Genomic DNA, 19,458 nt, shown 5'->3' on the forward strand with positions numbered 1-19,458 from the left:
GGTTCTTTGAGAGATTGCTTTTCTGTGTATGACACTGCAATTCTGTTCTGCCTATGAAGCTAATTATGATGTAACTACTTTCATGCGGTAACCATGGGTTAGCGGGGACCGGGGGGGGGGATTTTCACAAATATTCAATATCCACAAAGATTATTGAGAGGCATTGAAATTACTCAGTTATCTGAGGTCCACCCCCCCCCAGCGGAAGCCTGCCCTCCCGACAGAAGCAGAACTTTGGCTGCCCCCCCCCCAACAAAATCCTGGATATGTCCAGGGGGGTAAGCATGCAAGTCCTGTTGCACTATAAAGACTCACAAACAGCATAAACTTCGGTGGACTACAGGCCACTTCATCATATGCATGAAGCGTCCTCCTAAATTGCAAGTATACCTGGTGGGTTTGGTTTTTTTAGGGCAGGGAATGTGAACAGTGGGATTAGAGGGAAGTTCTTGTAATAAGGTTGCCAGAGCATATACAGGGACAGTGTTGGCATCTGGGCATGCCACAGGGGTTGGTCCCTGTGTCTGCATCGTTGTTATGTGTGGTCTGTTGTTGCTGCTAAGTAGAGAGAGAGAGTAAGCAAGTACAGTGGTACCTTGGGTTACAGATGCTGTAGGTTACATACGCTTCAGGTTACAGACTCTGCTAACCCAGAAATAATACCTCAGGTTAAGAACTTTGCTTCAGGTTGAGAACAGAAATCGCGCAGCAGTGGCAGCAGGAGGCCCCATTAGCTAAAGTGGTGCTTCAGGTTAAGAACAGTTCCACGTTAAGAACGGACCCCTGGAACGAATGAAGTACATAACCAGAGGCACCACTGTATAGCCCTACCACCCAAGGCCTGTGCAAAGTGTCATTGGTCAAGAGAAGTTGCAGATCACTAATACGATGAAGCGGTTTTAGTTACACACCATGACATATGGTATTCTGTTGTTTTCTTCTCTAAGTCTGTCTGCCCTGTAGATGATGGTTCCTGGGTACAAATTCTGCTTTGCTGATCTGTTGTTTCCCCCCATTTACTGGGCAGGTATTGTACTTTGAGGAATTCTTACATTGTGAATCACTGGCTGGTGAATCTGAACAAATGTGGTTGCATTGTATGGCTTGGCTGGAGACAGTGGGTTTTGTGGTGGGAGCTGGAAGCATGTAAGGATGCGTAGCATAGCTTCCTCTATAAGGTAGTGGTTTTCATGCTCATTATGTGAATCTCTTATATGGGCTGTTTGAGGCGTAGGTCAATATTGCAGTAAAGCTTATTGAAATCCCTGTGCAACTGCTCAAATGCCAGATGATACAGATGTCATCAATGTGTATCAGGCACGTCTCTTTGTACTTTTCTGCAAGCCACTTCAGGAGGGCTTTGTCCTGAAATGTGGCATATAATTACCATAAAGAAATACATTAAACTGTCAATTTAATTTAAGCTACCAACATGAGTTTAACCAAACTGCAGGAGACAGTGGAAGACAGGAGTGCTCTGGTCCATGGGGTCACGAAGAGTTGGACACGACTAAACAACAACAAATTTAAGCTGTGCAACTGTTCTTTTATCATAAAATGCACCTTCCTTTTAAAAATGATTCTATCCACACCATGTGGGAGGGATTTGGAACAGCCAGCCTTTGCATTTTAAAGCAAAAAAAAAAAAACAAAAAAACATTGGCATTTCATCTTTCTATTTTCCAAAATAAAATCTCTGATCAGAACAACCTGGTACTCAGCAAAGTTTATTTCCAGTGTTTGTAGCATTTATGATATATTTGCAGTACAAGCCTCTGTGAGAAAATGATCAACATTCACAATAATCCATGTCACGTCTGCAATACAAAACACCCACACCCACCCATTCTTTATAAAACACTCAGACACTGCGCTGATAAATGAATACAGTTTTTATATTGGTAACTTTTCCATTTATTCCAAAACTCTCCATTAAAAACATCATTGCTTCACTTGGAATAAATCTTATACAATCATCTCCCCTTTAAACACGTCTTTTGTTTGTACAATAACAATACACTTAAATATATTATCTGCATTTTCAGTATGAATCGCACGAGAGAATGTTCACAGTAGGATATATTGTGCCGTCTTGAATACACAAGTTTCCTCCTCTACTTGATGTGGAGGGTGAGGCAGAAACCAAAGGAGGCGTTTCTGACCTCAGGGCTACATTTGGGCCTCTTTGCTGCAGGGCACCAGTAAGCAAGAGACAAGAAAGGGAGCATCTGGGCACATTCCACATAGTACTCTACAAGACAGGAACTAAGGTAGATACAGGCACAGCCAGCGTAGTATGGATCAGGCATCAGCCTATGGCTATTGGTTTCCAAAGCCTCGTCTGTTTCACATCCTGGCCTCATCAGGAAAAGAAGTACGGTGCACATGAAATACAGTGCACTGCTTTTGTACTTAAACCCAGTATGTAGTGTAAATGGGCCACGTGGATTCATACCCATAACCAGACAAGGGAAGGAAAAGGACCAAAAGTGAAGCCATCCCAGGTCTCAGCGATTATGAAAGCAGGACCACAGCCTGGGGCTCAGAAAGAGACCGTGAGGCAGGCGCCAGTGAGCCTGAGTTGGACAGTGAAAGCGTTTTCAAAGGGGACCTTTAAAACATGACATTGCAGGGCCCTGTGCTCCTAACCTGCCGTCAGCTGATCTTAGCACCTGCTGGAAACACATGATATTTGCCTGCTTGCCTGTACTGCCTTCACATCTGTGTTAAATTAAATAAGTAAACAATTTTTTAAAATAAAAAAGCACACCTCAAGTTCATGTTCTAACAGTCTTGTTTTGTTTATAAAGTGAAAGCAATGCATGAGAGGGAGAGAGAAAGAGGGAGGGAGAGAGGGGGGAGGGAGAGAGGGATGAAATGAAGTGATGGGGTGGAGAAAAAATGCGACAGTTTCCCAGTATACGCTGGAGGAAAGGGAGAGAGTCAGCATGGCATAATGGTTAAATTGTTGGACTAGGACTCAAGAGAACTGAGTTCAAATCCCCTCTCAGTCACAGCCATGAAGCTCACTGGGTGACCTTGGGCCAGTCACTTACTCTCAGCTTAACCTACCTTGCAAGGGTGTTGTGGCGATAAAAGGGGAGAGGTGAAGTATGTACCTGCACCTTGAGCTCTTCAGAGAAAAGGTGAAATATACCGGTAAATGTAATAAACAAAACAAACAACTTCATCCTCAGAACAACCCCATGAGAAGCAGAATAGTTGACAGATTGGAGATTTGAACCCTGGTTTCCCAGGTCATAGTTCAACACTCTGCACAGTGCACTAGCTCTCTGCAGAGAGGGAGCTATGCATGCGACTTTGAGTTCCCTGGAGGATTTAAATGTAATAATAACATAATCAAAAATTTCTATTATGCATTAAGAATGTATTTTTTCCACTTCAAGTTTTTGCCAAGATCTGAGAAGGCAAGGTAGTTGGCCACGTAATCCCATGCATGTCAACTCAGAAGTAAGCCCCTTTGAGTTCAACAGGTCTTACTCCCAGGTATGAGTACAAGATTTCAGGCTGAAGGTGGAGAAGGCAAAGCTCTGTGTTGGAAAATGGGTCCCATCTAGCTCCCTCAGTTTACGGTTTTTTTGTTGAATCAATATAGTTATTAGGAACTGAATTCTTCAGGATGAAGAAAGGAAAGGAAAAATTGGCACGAGTAAAAGAAAAAAATATATATACAGTGATACCTCTGGATGCGAACGGGTTCCGTTCTGGAGCCCCATTCGCATCCTGAAGCGAACACGACCCATGTCCACGCGTGCTGCGATTCGCCGCTTCCACGCATGTGTGTGACATCATTTTGAGTGTCTCCGCATGCGTGGGCGGTGAAACCCAGAAGTAACGCACTCCGTTACTTCCGGGTCACCGTTGAGCGCAACCTGAAAATATTCATCCCAAAGCTATTTCAACCTGAGGTATGGCTATATATAGAGAGAGAGAGAGGGAGAGAGAGAGAAAATACGTATAGGACTGCAGCTCAGGGCTGGGGCTGCTTTGACCCTCCAGACATTGCTGGTCTACAAGTGCCATCACCCCTGACCATTGGCCATACTGCCCAGGGCTGGTGGAAGTTGGAGATCAACAACACCTGAAGAACCAGAAGTTGCCCAAGTGGCTGGATTCCTTTACAGTGGACACAGGTAGTGTATACAGAGGAGTCGAATGTTTCAAAATAATTAGGGCAGCCACTTACCACTGTGCTCTAACAACAGTCTGGTTATCTCCAGTGAAGAGAATAGAGATAGTGCATATAAACAATCAGAGGGACTAGGTGACTTTACAAAAGGGAACATGCCAGTGTTGTTACTGCCTCTGCTAGAATGATACCTACGCAGACTTACTGACTTGCAAGTGCTTACTCAGACACAAGGGAAAAGGAAAAGTCATACAGGCAGTGTGTGCGTCTGCACACAAACAAACACAGCCACCGACTGGAACAGAGTCTGCCAAGCCACATGAGTGGGCAAGCAAAGCGGGATTATAAATCAAGGCTCACACAGCCTAGAGCCAAATATTTGCACACAATTATCACTTAGCTGAATAGGAGTAAAGAGCCATTGAACTGCACTGGAACAAAAGCGGTTATCTCAAACTCACACCGATAGCCAGACATGACCTAATAAATAACAGCGTCCTGACAATGAGAAATCCTTCAGGAAGGAGCTGTGGGGGAAACCTGGCTAAATTATTCAATAGTAGGCAGAGGAACAAGTTACAGGAACAGGCTTTCAGCTTCAGAGAAGGTTCCTAATTCCGCTCTCCCTAATAGCCATAGGAAACCACTTTTCAGCTCTGGTCTTTTGCTCAGACATTTCCTTGCATTTCAGACCCTGGATCTGCTCTGTACTAACAAAGCCAAGAGGTGAAGGATTTATGTTAATGGGAATGGCAAGATTTAGATTGTACTGGTTCTCTATTACAGTATGCTGTAGCTCACAATGTACTCGGTGGAGTTACAGAATGGCCACATTCCATGCTACACAATGCCGGCACATGTTCCTGCTACCCTTTACAGGTCTTGCATCAAACAGAACCTGCTGATATATTAAATCACTTGCTAGCCACCATTGTCCAGGTCTCCTGAGGCCAACGCTGGTGTTGGGCAGAGTGAGGCAGCTGCCTCAGGTAGCAGATTTGGGATGTCATGAAAGAGCAGGAAATTGTTAGGTTTTTACATTTACTTTTTCTTGTATTTTTACAGCCAGGGAGGTCAAACACCTTTTCTGCTGCTCTACCACAAGTAGCAAAATTTATTGGACCAGCTGCCCCAAATCCACGGTCACTCAAAGTTTTGGCCATGCAAGAATTGCAGAGAGTGAGGCTGAAGCAAAATTTGAATAGAAAAGTTGGGCATGTGAATGTGCAAAACAGCTATAACAACAATAATAATGATTTATACCCTGCTCATCTGGTTGGGTTTCCCCAGCCACTATGGGTGGCTTCCAAGAAAAGATGAAAAATACATTAAAACACCAGTAATTAGAAACTTCCCTAAACAGGGCTGCCTTCACATATCTTCTAAACGTCAAATAGTTTGATATTTCTTTGACATCTGATGGGAGGGCGTTCCACAGGGTGGGCGCCACTACCGAGAAGGCCCTCTGCCTGGTTCCCTGTAACTTCACTTCTCACAGTGAGGGAACTGCCAGAAGGCCCTCGGAGCTGGACCTCAGTGTCCGGGTTGAATGATGTGGGTGGAGACACTCCTTCAGGTACACTGGGCTGAGGCCGTTTAGGGCTTTAAAGGTCAGCACCAACATCTAGGATGTTTAAAGATACCTTTTATTAATTTATTGTTGATTGAAGAAGAACATTCTGAATAAGATTTAATATCTGTAGCTATGAATCACCATGTAGTTTAAACAGATTCTTTGTTAGTTGTGAATACTGAACTTTTAAAGCATGTGATTTTAACTTCTGCATGTTTTACAGTGCATTGTTTTGTTTCTTTTCTCTCTTTTTTTGGTCAGTAGAAACAAAAGAGAGTTGTGTATTACTCCCTCTGCTGAATCGTGACACACGTTTGCACTCTTGTAGAAAAACTACATACAGTACCCCCAAGTTTTATGTAGGATCGCCAGCGTCCTCCCCCACCAGCAAAACTCCTAGATCTTTAACAGCGGACTGGCAAGAGGAAGTTCAGCAGGAGTTTTTTGCATCATTGCATATAAATGCCAGAATAACCTTTCCCTGCTGTTCAAGGACTTTGCAGACACAGTTATAATATCCCTTAGGTCAGGTTTTGTAGGAGGTGGTTACATGCATCAGCTGCAATGATTTTGCATTAAGTTCTAGGCACAAGTTCTGCTGAGGTTCTGTGGGCATTTAAACTGAGGACACTGGGATTCTTTTCACAGGAAAATCCCACTGAAGTGAATAAGAATTATGGAACAGCACTAGAAAGTTGCTGGTGTACATGTGCAATGAAATCGCTGGGTCAAGATGAGAGTCGCTTTCATAGTCTCAATTAAGCAAGCTCTGGGATTTTGTTCAAAGCCATTAGAAGATGTGTAGATGAAGACACTCAAAGAAGTCAAGAGGGATGTACTGATTTCACCTGGGTGGCACTGACTACCACTCCTTTGCCAGTTACAAGAAAGGAGATTCCGACTAAACATTAGGAAGAACTTTCTGACAGCAAGAGCTGTTTGACAGTGGAACAGACTCCCTTGGGAGGTTGTGGACTCTTCTTCATTGGAGGTTTTTAAGCAGAGGTTGGATAGCCGTCTGTAATGGATGATTTAGTTGAGATTAGTTGAACTAGATCAGGCTTCCTCAACCTCGGCCCTCCAGATGTTTTGAGACTACAATTCCCATCATCCCTGACCACTGGTCCTGCTAGTTGGGATCATGGGAGTTGTAGGCCAAAAACATCTGGAGGGCCGAGGCTGAGGAAGCCTGAACTAGACAATCCTCAGGGTCCCTTCCAACTCTACAATTCTATGGTTGGAGAATACTGTACTAATTTGACTTTGGCCCCAATATACACTGCACTATATTAATTTTGTTATCCCCCATCAGCCCCAAAAGGATAGATGTATGTTACACTGCTCTTATCTCTCTCTAGGAAAGCATTGTATTAAAGCCGATGCTTTTTCACAGGTATGTATATTTGTTTAGGTCTGGAACCCTTTGTTAGAGTTTCTGATAGTATGATTATGTTGATGCCTCCCCTCCTCCAGTATGACATCAGCAGGCTTTGAATTTATATAGAGTTTATTTTGCTTCAGGTGCTCAGAACTCCATGTTGAGCCACCACCTGAGGGGAGGCAGAAAATCCTGCCAGATTCCTGAATGGGACTTTCAAACACCAAGGGAGAATAATAATAAGTGTTGAAGCTAGAATCTGCAAAAATTTGGACTCAAGATGGTTAACATGCTACGCATGTTTACTCAGAAGTAAGCCCCACTATGCCAAAATATCTGTCCGTATGCTGCGATCCTGAATACAAACCCAATAGGGATGAAGCAAAACTGAACTCATTGGGACTTCATTGTAAAGTTGCTTAGGATTACCCTGCAAGTGAATTACAGGAATCAAGCTTTAGTATGTAAGGGCGAGATAAAAATCAAAAGCAGCTTTTTGGTGTACAAATCTATTTGTAAGTGTTACGGAAAGGGGCATATGCCCCCAACCCTTTATTTTAAAGCAGAAATATGGATTATCATCCTATTACCTTGGAAGAGATTTATTACAGCAAGCTACCAAGGTGCTCAGGCACAAGCCTAATTCTTAGTGTATTGATCTCCATAAGGCAACCTAGGTGCTGAGCATTAGCATACGATTAAATGCTTTGCTTAGTCGGTGTCTTGTGGGAGCAATTTCATCTAAGGATCAAACAGGCAGCTGAGCTGTTAACTCATAAATAGGACTGTCAGTTGAGCCACTATAGCCAGTGAAGCTCAGTCAATACTAAGTGACTATTAAGCATTCGCATGCAGTCAATTATTTGAAGCACCCAATCTGAGCATGGAATGAGGTAAACAATACCATTATAAGCTCAGCTCAACAGAGTGTTTATTGGGACATATGTTATTAGTCTAATAACCCGACTTCACAAAAACATTCAAACTTTGCTTCATTCGCATATGGTGAAGAGAAAAGCTGGTGAGCTGTGCTTGGTTATTTATTTCCATTGATTATAGAAGTGCTTTGCTTTTTCCTGCACCACACTAATAGGGCAACCCTACATATGTCTATTCAGAAATGAATCCCACTGAGTTCAATGGGGCTTACTCTCACGTAAGCAAGCACAAGACTGAAGGCTGAGACTTAGAAACAGAAGAATGTAAAGAGTTCTGAAATGTAAATGTACGTGTAGTCTTAAGGCCTGATATATAATCTCACCTTTGAGGTACTAATAAAGAAGCACCACCAAAATGAGTGGGCCTCACACGATGTTTTCCTGTGGAAGCCACAGCAGGACCTGACTCAAAAATGGAAATCTGTATCTCTAAGAGCACAGTCCGCATGCTGAAATGCACATTCCCTGCCTCCAGTTACAGTTTGCTCTTGCAAAATCTACAAGGCACCTGTAACAAAACATCGTGGTGGGAAAAGGGCCTGCTCTAGGTTGGAACAGGACCACTGTAGTACTGTTCAGGGTTGGTAGAGTGGCAGAGAAGGTGCCATCCTCCTGAAAACTTTAAAGACAGAGCTTTAAGGATGGAGTTTTGCGGCTGGCTGCCAGCCCTGAATCTGAGCGTTGAGTGAGAAAGTGAGAAAGAAAAATACAGAATGTTGAAGGGTGGTTTTTTTTTAAAAAAACTTATGGGATGCATCCAGTTAACCCTAACCTCCCCCCACCCCAATAATATTCTTAAGAAACTCAAGCAGGCAAATACGTCTGCCCATTTTTCTTCTCCCACTTCAACTGACACACTCAACATTACCTGGCTCAACTGCCTTCTGCAGTCCATAGATCTTGGAGGTCCATGGGCATAGCTCCTTGACAAACTTCTTCTAAACATTTATTTACCTCTTAATCTACAGATGAAAATACGTTGGCACACATAAGCATCCTCTGAATATGCAGGGACCACCTTATTTTGAGAGGCCCTATTTGTTCCAAACTGTTTGGCTGAAATGGTGTGTCAATGTAAAATGTGTTTATCTGCAGGTTCAGGAAACTAAAGTTGCCAGAATATTTTCTGTTCAACTTCTGTGAGGGAAGGGAAAGGTGGCAGTCTGGCTGAAGATTAAGGCTGAATGGAAGCTGTAGAGATAGGAACAACTTTGTGGGGCAGTGCAAAGCTCCAGGAGGTAGGGAAGCTTAAACAACAGAGGATTCAGAGGCAAGGTGGTTAAAGGAAGGGTACAAAGGAGCCTGTGAACTGAGAAACAAGAACTTGAAGGGATTAAGGAGGCCTGAGGAAAAGAAACAAGAAACCAAGCAGCTTCTTGCAAAAGGAATTTTGAATGAACCCCAAGGTAGCCACTATCAGGGAGCTATGTTATGAGGAATGCAGCACAGGTAGGCCAAGAGAAAGGATGGTTAAAGCAAATGGATGAAAGCAAGAAGTGGGTTGAAAAGCAGTGGCTTGAGGAAACAAGAGCTGCAGGTGACACAGCATGAAGATAGGATGAGAAAAGAAAGTCTGGGGTAAAACATCACACAGAGCGCAGCAGGAAGGGTTGTGCATTATGATCAGGAAGGAGTGGACAGGCAAGGGAAGTCTGAAGGGCTCAAGATGTCAAGAGGTCATAGGATCGCTCCATCTTCAGTCCAGACCTAGTCATGCCCTTAAGAGTTGCAGAGAAGGGGAATTCTGTCAGTTTTAGATTCCACTGTCCCTGCAGCACTGCTGGGTAAAAAGCAGCAAGAGGGAAGAGGCTGAATTTCACATATTGATTTGTATTAGACACCCAATTATTTGCCTTGGATAGAAATACATGCAATATTTGCAGTGAAATCTTTCCTGCTCCCAAACACCTCGCCTCAAGAAGGGGAACTACAATGCTAGCTTATTTACCTAAGTTTTCAACTTAAAGGGCAGCAACGCCACCATCTCTGTCTCTAAACCCTGCCTGGCCAGGAGTTTATTTGAAAAAAGAAAAATCAGAGAGATAAAGAGAGGAGACAGTTCACTTGGTGCTCCTTATGGAATCTGTTTCTTGGTAAGTCCAGCTGTGTGCTTGATTTACTGCACCATACAAATGCCTGTATAGTTCTGCCAGTATTCAGAAATATCACTCAGTCAAATGTCTCCCTTTAGTGACTGGAACCCTGAGGGGTTATTTCTCTCATGAGGCTGTACCGATTGAATCTTATAATCAGGATAAGACCTCAGAACAGGCAGGCAAGAAACCATATCTGATTATAAGAATGTGCTATTTTCTCATGACATTTCTGTCCATACACATACTGCGCTGGTGGCTAGCTGACGGTTGAAATAAAAATAGACCAATACAGGAAAAGTGACAGAAGTTCAGATTCTGTTTTTTAACGTTCACAATCAAGACATTTTCAGAACTGGCCTGCCCTTTTGGAGACATGTTCCCCAAAGAGCCTTGTTTGACTTGCCTGAATAGCAACTGCTGCTGATGCAGCAAAAACAAACTGCCTGCCCTGGAACCTAAGAGCACACTTAGGTCCTATAGATTTCACTGGGTTCATATGGCTGCAGGCCTTTGCCCACTTACCTGGAAGTAAGCCCTACTGATATAACAGGATATACTTCTGAGTAAACATGCATGGATTTCAGTTTGTGTGCATATGTGTCCTTTGAAAACATTTACTGGTTATTAAATAAGGTTTCTTTCCCTGGTGATATGGGCAAAAAAGTAAGGGGACAGAACATCTTTGAACTCTGGTCACAAAGGCAGAATCCACAAAAGAAACTTGGAATAGCAAGTGGAAGGATGGCTTGAGTTCTTTCACATTTTACCGTGACACATTTTATAGGGACTCAGCTGTTTCTGCAATTCCTGAATTATTGGGATCCTGGATCTCTTTTGTAGCGAAAGTGCACCTATTTATTTAGGTTTCTGATGAATGATTCTCAGGACGAGCTACAGAGAGATTTTCAGAAACACTGGGTAGAAATCTAAGAAATCACGGTTCCTTGTATAGCAGCTTCAGTTCAGAAAACAAACACTGGGAAACAGAATGAGGCAGGGAGCGAGAGGGCAAAGAAAATCCAGCAAAAGGCCTCCCCACTCCCATCCTCTCTCTTAAATGTTTGTACCATTTGGAATTGAGATTCATTCCTGATAAAGAGAGCAGAAGCAACTCAAAAGAAAACAGGTTTCCTTTTCAGTTCAAAGCCAGAGAACTCTGCATAAAAGTGGATCAAAGGGCTTTCCTGCTGTTAACATCATACTCATCATGTTGTCCTAGGAGTCGCCTGGTGATGGGGGTGGGGGGAGAAACAAAGAATGGAATTCTGCACATTCATCAAGACACGTCATCTAAGAAGCAAAACAGGTGTTGACTCTGCAGCGAGATCTTGGCCCTGGTTTGCTGCCTCCATGTTGCTTCCCTCTAAAGAAACAGCAAGCGTATTTGGGGCAGTTAATTGCTTGATCCTCATCCAGAGAGTAGGATTATGCCAATTGCTGTGTGATGGATGGGGGCTGGGCCAGGCACCAGGTCTTTTTGGGGTGTTGTGGGTGGGGGACTGCTGAAAGTTGTGGAATCCTGGAAAGCAGTCATGCAGCAGCTTTGTAATGCAGGGCAGCTTTGGTTGTATCGATACCGGCCTTCATCATTCTGAGCGTGGCCTCCATGGGATCTGTGTGGTCCTCTCCCTTCTCAGTGCTTTGATCTCCCCAGTGATGCAATGAATGAGTTAAACCAGGTTTAAAATATGCTCTGCCTCCTGTTCTTTCCTCGAGCTGGGGGGAAATGAGAAATGTTAAAAAAGCCTGAGAACGATGGGTCAAAGCCTGGAAGATTACACAGCAAAGGGTATTTCAAAGAGGAGTTTTCCTCCACAAAACAGGGTGGCAACGTACGGGGAACTGAGGCATGCAAGGACAATGCCTCTGCACAGGGATCTCTGGCACAATATTGGGGTTCGGTCACTCAGCCTCCCAAGCCCAGTTTTATCTCCAATTGTCCATTGACTCACATTTTGAGGGATAATTATAACATAAAGTTGCTCGATCCCTTTGCACAGAAGGTGATGTATGTGCAATTTCCAAACCACACACCAGAACTACCAGTTCAAACACACAGGCTACCTTCGCAGGGAATCTTTTGTCCCCCGAGCTTTTGCCCGTGGGGTATGGTCTAGCATAATGGACCATCTGTGACACTTCAGCAATCAAGAGCTTCATTGTTCACAGAGCCACATCATCACAGGGATGGTATGATTCCTAAAGGTTGCATTGTTCATTACGTTTCTCCTGTTTTAGAGGAGGATTCATGCTCAAGGTACCGAGTGTCACTGTAAGTGGCTAAGGTGGAACTCAGAATGCAATTTCTTCTCTAACACAGATTTCCCACATGGCTTGGAGCTGCAGTTCCACAGGACTTTGCATGCAGGAGATCCCAGGTTCAATCCCTGACATATCCAGGTAGAACTGGGAGAAAATCCTGTCTGAAAACTTGGAGAGCTGCTGCCAGTCAGTGTAGGCAGTGCTGAGCTATTCATTCATTTCTTAAAATTTATGCATCGCTTGATCGTAAAAAACAACAACCCTCAAAGCAGTTTACAAACAGAAAAAAAAAAGAAATCATGAAAAAATTGCAGTCATAAAACATACAACAGTTAAAATATACTAAAATAGATTAAAAGTCACTCCAGCATTTCTAAGCACCTGGGAAGGCTTGTCTAAACAAGAATATATTTAGCAGGCACTGAAAAAGAATACAGTGCCGCTTGAGGGCACAAGGAGAAGGGGACGACAGAGGACGAGATGGTTGGACAGTTTTTTCGAAGCTATCAGCATGAGTTTGACCAAACTGTGGGAGGCAGTGGAGGACAGGAGTGCCTGGCTTCCTCTGGTCCGTGGGGTCACAAAGAGTCAGATACAACTAAACAACAACAACAAACCAGGCATAGGCAAACTTGGCCCTCCAGATGTTTTGGGACTACATCTCCCATTATCCCTAGCTAACAGGACCAGTGATCAGGGATGATGGGAATTGCAGTCTCAAAACATCTGGAGGGGCGAGTTTGCCTATGCCTGCACTAAACGACTGAGTTCTTACAAATGCGGAACGAGTATTATGTGGCACCTGCAGTAGTGCCAATTCTGCAAATTGAAGCAGTCGAGCTAGATGGATCAATGCTCTGATTTAGTATAAGGCAGCTTCCTCTCTTTAGGGGTACATTGTTCCAGGGGGAAGGGCAGATCAAGGTGCCCTTTTAAATCCCAAGGAACTTAAGAGCACAAGACCCTTTCTGTTCCTTTTCTAGCTCCACAATATCCTTTTAGAGACACAGTGACCAGAAATGTACACAGTATTTGATTAACATTTTTTTCTAACAATCTCTAGCATGGGAAAAGGATGGGGGGGGGCGGGAAGCTGACAGCTTGTATGCCAAGGTGAGGCAAAATCTGAAGTCATGATCCCCTAAATCATATAAATGCGGAAAAAAATCTACATTTGCACAATGTATCCTAATACCCAAATTTGAAACTTCTGGCTTTGCTGAATTGCACGTGAGGAAGATGAATATTTGGATAAGACAGAGAGTGCGTGTGAGAGAAAGCTGCTCAGTCCCTTCTTCCTCAGCCTCTAAAGGTTTATAATGATTTAAATTATCACAACAGTCACAACAAGTGCCAGAGAGCGGCTCTGGACATTGTAAGGTTTATTGAAGTTTATCGCTCAGAAGCAGTTAGGCCATGCTGTGCTGCACGCTAGCTAATACTTCAAATACTGGCTCACTGGCTTCATGCCTTGTTGTGAGGATAAAATAAGAGGGGGAGGGCAGGAACCATGTACTCCAGCACCTTGAGCCTCTTGCAGGAAAGGTGGGATGTAGTAGTAGTAGTAGTAATAATAATAATAATAATAATAATAATAATGGTTAAAATATGTATTTCAAACAGTCTTAAAAAAGGACAGCCAATAGAGCCCAGGAACCTGAATAATGCTTATAGATCAACTTTGTCACCGTAACTAAGGCTACATTCAGAACAAACGGACTTGGAAATTGGGCAAGTGCACCCAGCAAGGTATGTTTAACAGGGACAGGGACATTAAAAGCTTCCCATTCAAGGTGTACATATGAGTGGGATTGTCTATTGTAAAGAAGCACTGTCAGGTCTTTGGTCCAGGGAATGTCATAAGAACAAGTGGGAAGACAGTCTGGCCTACTGGGATTCTACTATCAGCAGGGCAAAAGATGCGATGGACACTACCGTCCCCCTTTTCATTTTGCTAACTACACCAGGGAACTTACAAAATAGGTGTCAGCAAAATCAGGCTTCAATAATGCTTTAGCACACACAGAGGAGTGTGCTATGAGATCAAGTTGCAACATGGCTGCTTTGCACTTGGGAGACTTTCGACTGAGTGGCACAGTAGCACAGAAGACAGCATGTTTCTGAAAGGCCCTGAAACTTGCTCGTCTCCCACCCCACAAGACAATAAGACCAAAAAAGCATCAGGTACCTACCAGAATGCTGGAAGCTTGAGCCTCGATAGCCAGGGTCCTTTTGAAGTTGTATTTCTTTCAGAGAAAAGATGGAGGCAGCTGGAGAAAAAGGGTGGATGAGGAGACAAGGACAGAGGGGATGAGAATTAGCGTACCTCAAAATTACAATTTCTGCAGAGAACTGAGACAGAAGCATAGAGACAGGAAGAGGTGCCCCTAGCTGAAGACGAAGGGCAGAGAATATGGACTGTATTGCTCACAGTTCACTTGCCATTCTGATCCTATGCAGATTTACTTAGAAGCAAGGACCACTAAGTTTAATAGGAATTGCTCTCAGGTAAGTGTGTATAGGAGAGCAGCCACCAGCTCCATTTTTATATTACAGAAAACAAGGATTGCAGGAGAGATATGAAATGTCTGTCTGGTATACCAGTGTGTGTGGGTGGAGGGAAGGGAAGGGAATAAAGGTCTCAGCATAAGTCTTAGGTTTCCAGTAAAGTCCTTGATACTGTATGACTCTCTTAGAATTGCTTCTAATCTTTCCAAGTAGTGTTGTCTGTGCAAAGAGACTACTATACTAGGTTTTACCAAATCTGTCAGAGGTGGTTCATCCCGGCAGCAGTTCCTTTTCTCCTTTTCTGGGAATTATCTCTCTCCTTGCACTCAAACTCCCCATCCCCTTTCTTTTAAGCCAGCAATAAGAAAAACAGGCTGTGCTCCTTGAACTACCGTATTTTTCACTCTATAGGACGCACCCGACTATAGGACACACCTAGTATTAGAGGGGGAGAACAAGAAATTTTTTTCCCTCTCCCACTCTGTGATCCTATGCAGAACGGAGCCCCTTCCATTTCTCCTCCAGCTTCGCTGAAGGGGCGCTGCGCAGAGAGGGAAAGCTGCGCAGCGCCTCTCCAGCGAAGCAAAGCCAAGAGAGTGAGAGGGATGGGTGCACACCGACCCCTCTCGCTCTCTAGGCTTCAGCAAAAGCAACGCGCGGGACCTCTCCCACTGCGCATCGGAGGCTTCGCGTTGCTATCGCTGAAGCCATGGAGCCTGCATTCGCTCCATAAGACACACACAAATTTCCCCTTAATTTTTGAAGGGGAAAAAGTGTGTCTTATAGAGCGAAAAATACGGTAGATTTAGTGAGTCACCTGCACAGTCAAAGCAGGGGAGAAGAATATAGCTGCTCCATGCAGCAGTGGACACACACTTACTCTCAGGAAGGAGGTGCACTTGTTCACCGAGTGCCGTAAAGTAAGGGTGCCGCAGGGCAGATTCTGCAGAAATGCGTCTTTTGGCTTCATACTAGCAAGAGAGAGAGGCAGAAAGGTTTACACATAAGTGTCCATATGCATGTAAGTATGGGTATTTATCTCATGTGCCCAGGTGCTTATTTGAGTGTGTATGTATGCAGGCATGCCTGATTCCTGAACCCTCCAACATTCCTGTGCAGCTCAGTATGGGTGCTATGTGGCTCATGGAGGTCAACTGATTCAGCAAAATACTCAACTCCCCTGTGCAGCTGTGCCATGCATGTTTTCTTTTTGCTGCTCAGGCTGCATGCAGCCACATTCTATCTTTCTGGATAATATGTGGCATTTCTTGTTATGCGGCAGTTATACTTTCCTGCCTGTACACAGAGACAGCATAGTGAAGCAAGTGTGAAGCACTGGGTGATCTTGGACAAGTCCACCTCTTCCAGCCTACCCTGCTTTGCAAGGCTGTTCTGATGCTATACATACAACATTCCTTTAAAGCACAGCCATATGCATGCAGACTCAGAAGCAAGACCCATTGCGTTCAGTGGGGCTTATTCCCAGGTAAGTGTGCAGAAGATTACAATCGTAAGCTCCTTGAAGGGTAAATATGATCTTCATTGTAGAGTTTGCATTATCATTGTGTGTAGCTATAATGCACCTGGAAAGAATGACTGAACTTTAATGGTCTCAATGATTATGGAAAGAATAGGTGATGACGCAGGCTTCCCCTTTGAAATATGCACATACAGGAAAGCAGGGCCAGTAATCGAAGTTGAGCAGGGGAGGAAAAAGCTTCCTTGGCTTTCAAGGCCAAACCTGAGTGAAATATTCCCTGCCACTTCATATCCCACTGACCAAGATAAATGCAATTGTACCTGAGGAACTCTACGTTTTGTACTTTAGTTTTGGCTCAGCTGGGATAGGTCAAGCAGCTGCTGCAGAGCTAAACAATGTCTCTCCTAGGAGAGCTTGAACAGGAGCAAAAGAATCTTGGCAGGAGAGGGAGGGCCAAGCCAGCAGAACAATCAACAATGCTCTGGACTTCCATTGATTTCGATTACGGAAGCTTGGAAAGATCAAAGTTCAGGTCAAGAAAGGAGGAACCATTGTCTCAGTTCCCCATTATGACCAGACATCTTGCATTTCTTTGAGCAAATCCTTTTCTGAGGACTGGCTTACATACTAATTTCCACTTTGGTAATTTCTGGGTCTGTGAAGTGGCAGTAAGTCATACCTAACAGATAACAGGTATTGACATAGTTTTGATCTGTGAGTGCCTGACTCTAGGGTGGCTAGGGCAGGGTGTCCTCAGCAGGCTTCCCCCATAACTAACTTGTGGGTGGGCAGCGAAGTTAGATATCTGATGGATCCAGCAATCATAACACCAGGCAGCTCCCTGTCTCCCAGAGGGAGCCTCTGAAACGGATTCAGTGACGCCAGCCAGTTTGGGGTAATTTAAATGGTCTGATAGGTTTGATCAGGGTCTTCTATTTTTTAACTTGATGAAGTCTGGGCTGTCCAACTATTCCCAGGTCTCTGTGCTATGAATTGTCCTGCCAATGGCTGTAGTATTTCCTTGGCTTTTGCTTACCAGTTGGGTTTGTTTCTCACCTGGAGGGGGAGGAGAATTTAGTTCTGTCAGCATTTTAAAGCTAATCAGCTTCATTTTAAGCTAAGGACAATACACGGATCAAAATATGATTAGACATAAGTGTCCATGTACAGGCAAGTATCAGCATTTACATCATGGGCCCAGGTGTGTGAGTGAGTGTGTGAGTATGATTCTGCACCTGCTCAAATTTTGGAGTATGATTTCATGCCCCAAAAATGCACACCAATTTAGGATCCAATACATTTAGAAATGTGTACATTGAGAGAAAACACATTGTATTTTGTGATAAAACATGTAACTATATATGGATTTTCATTTGGGTTTTAAATGCAAAATGAGACACAATAATAGAATCAAAGAATCATAGAGCTGGAAGGGGCAAAAAGGGTCATCTAGTCTAAGCCCCTGCAATGCAGGAATCATTTTGTCCAATGCAGGGCTCAAGCCCATGACCATGAGATTAAGAGTCTCATGGTATAAAAGTAGTATAGAATTGGAAGGGACCCAAGGGTCATCTAGTCCAACCCCCTGCAATGCAGGAATCTCAGCTAAAGCATCCATGACAGATGACCATATAAACAAACAAAAAAGTAAATACATCTCACAAATCATCAAAAATATTATTTACACGGGCAAAGAGATCTACACTTTGATGTGACACTTCATTCATTTATCACTCCAAACCATTGTCTGTATGAGGTAAGAAAGGGGACGTAATCTGTATCTTAAAGCTTTTAAAAAACCATCCCTATGTAACCTTTTATACCCTTGAAAAGAAGCAGGCACAAAGATGCCTTTGTCAGAAATATCAAGACTCGTAGAAGAAGATGGACACTTGAAACAATTCCCTCAGCAGAATATTTGCAGCTGTCACTGGGAGGTTCTGCCCTCTGCACCTAGATACTCCCTGTTAAGCCATTAAGTGGGAGAACCACTAAAATTGGTACTTAGCCATCACCACCATCCCGGACAATAAGCAGCTGCAGCAGCAAAGTATATGTTGGATGAAGGATGGAATCTTTGGTATCTGGCTCAGCAACTGAAGCCACCTACCAGGAGGAGACTCATCAAAAGGTCGATTCCTTCTGTGTCCAGTCTGCAAGAGAAGAAAGGAGCTTGGGAGGCAATTGGCTATTGTCAAGGGCAGTACACTTGGGACACGTGTACACCAGAACATATGAGGAAAAGCTGTGGAACGTCTAGAAAATACTAGACCACAAGTGGCAATTTAGGTTCTTTCCTGGGGAAGAGGCAACTCAACAAGTTGGACATAGATGCTGCTTGCAGAATGCTGATGCCACCTAGTGGCAGCCCCAGAAAGACCAAAAGGAGATGGGGATGGTGTATACTGAGAAAAAGAAGAACCGTTGATCATACATTGATCGCAATGCAGATTATTGATATACTATTCCACACAATTAACAGAGATTCTTTTGTCACCCTTGCTTGTTTTGTGTGCATCCAGTGAAAAACAAGAACTGGTGCTTTCCTTCCCCTAGTATTTTTCCAGCAGCAGAAACCCATTAAGAAGTCTGCCCTGCCTTTTAAGGCCATTGTCCTACCTTGGTGCATGGTTTATCAATGGCTGGGCTCGATACTGTGTGAAATTATATGCCTTGAATTCCTCATTGGATGTGATGCCCGGCCAAGATTCTTCTGTAGGGGTTCCTGCAGGAAATAGGCTTAGTTGCACCATTTACTGTATCCACATGGAGCGTTGCACAAGATGGAATCCAATATCTGGCATTTAGAATTTAGAATCATGAAAAACTCAACACAGAGGGAGGGAAATCCATCCACCCACAGACACAAAGCCCTTTTCACGGCAGAGGAACACTGAGAAACACACTTGCTGTTAAAAGACTCAGAAACCAAATGGAGTGTTGGGCTGTTAGAACACAGGAGGATGCCTGATGCTGAGTCACTGAACTTATTTAGCCTACTGTTGTGTAATCTGACTGGGCTTCTCTGGCCCTGCTGTCTCAGACCCTTTTAAACTGAAAATGATGGGTAAGA

The 19,458-nt window shown here is 43.8% G+C and overlaps 1 protein-coding gene and 1 long non-coding RNA gene across 5 annotated transcripts in view; one reads left to right on the top strand and one right to left on the bottom strand.

The window, feature by feature from the left end:
- Positions 1 to 503: 503 nt before the first annotated feature.
- Positions 504 to 10,353, top strand: LOC310679443. The gene is made up of 2 exons (XR_014512266.1): positions 504 to 6,783; positions 6,933 to 10,353. It is a non-coding gene; the product is annotated as an uncharacterized lncRNA (long non-coding RNA).
- A 614-nt stretch (positions 10,354 to 10,967) lies between these two features.
- CDK18 (cyclin dependent kinase 18) overlaps positions 10,968 to 19,458 on the bottom strand; it is an 83,384-nt gene continuing 74,893 nt past the window's right edge. For all 4 annotated transcript variants that reach the window (XM_083444505.1, XM_083444506.1, XM_083444508.1 and 1 more), the window contains 5 exons: positions 19,005 to 19,110; positions 18,496 to 18,538; positions 15,786 to 15,876; positions 14,590 to 14,667; positions 10,968 to 11,851 (listed from right to left, as the gene is read on the bottom strand). In XM_083444505.1, the coding sequence (XP_083300631.1) occupies positions 11,817 to 11,851; positions 14,590 to 14,667; positions 15,786 to 15,876; positions 18,496 to 18,538; positions 19,005 to 19,110 (353 nt within the window). In that variant the 3' untranslated portion in view covers positions 10,968 to 11,816. The remainder of the gene's footprint in view (positions 11,852 to 14,589; positions 14,668 to 15,785; positions 15,877 to 18,495; positions 18,539 to 19,004; positions 19,111 to 19,458) is intronic.

Source organism: Podarcis tiliguerta (genome assembly GCF_965153285.1).
Source record: "Podarcis tiliguerta genome assembly, chromosome: 6".
Lineage (NCBI taxonomy): Eukaryota > Metazoa > Chordata > Lepidosauria > Squamata > Lacertidae > Podarcis > Podarcis tiliguerta.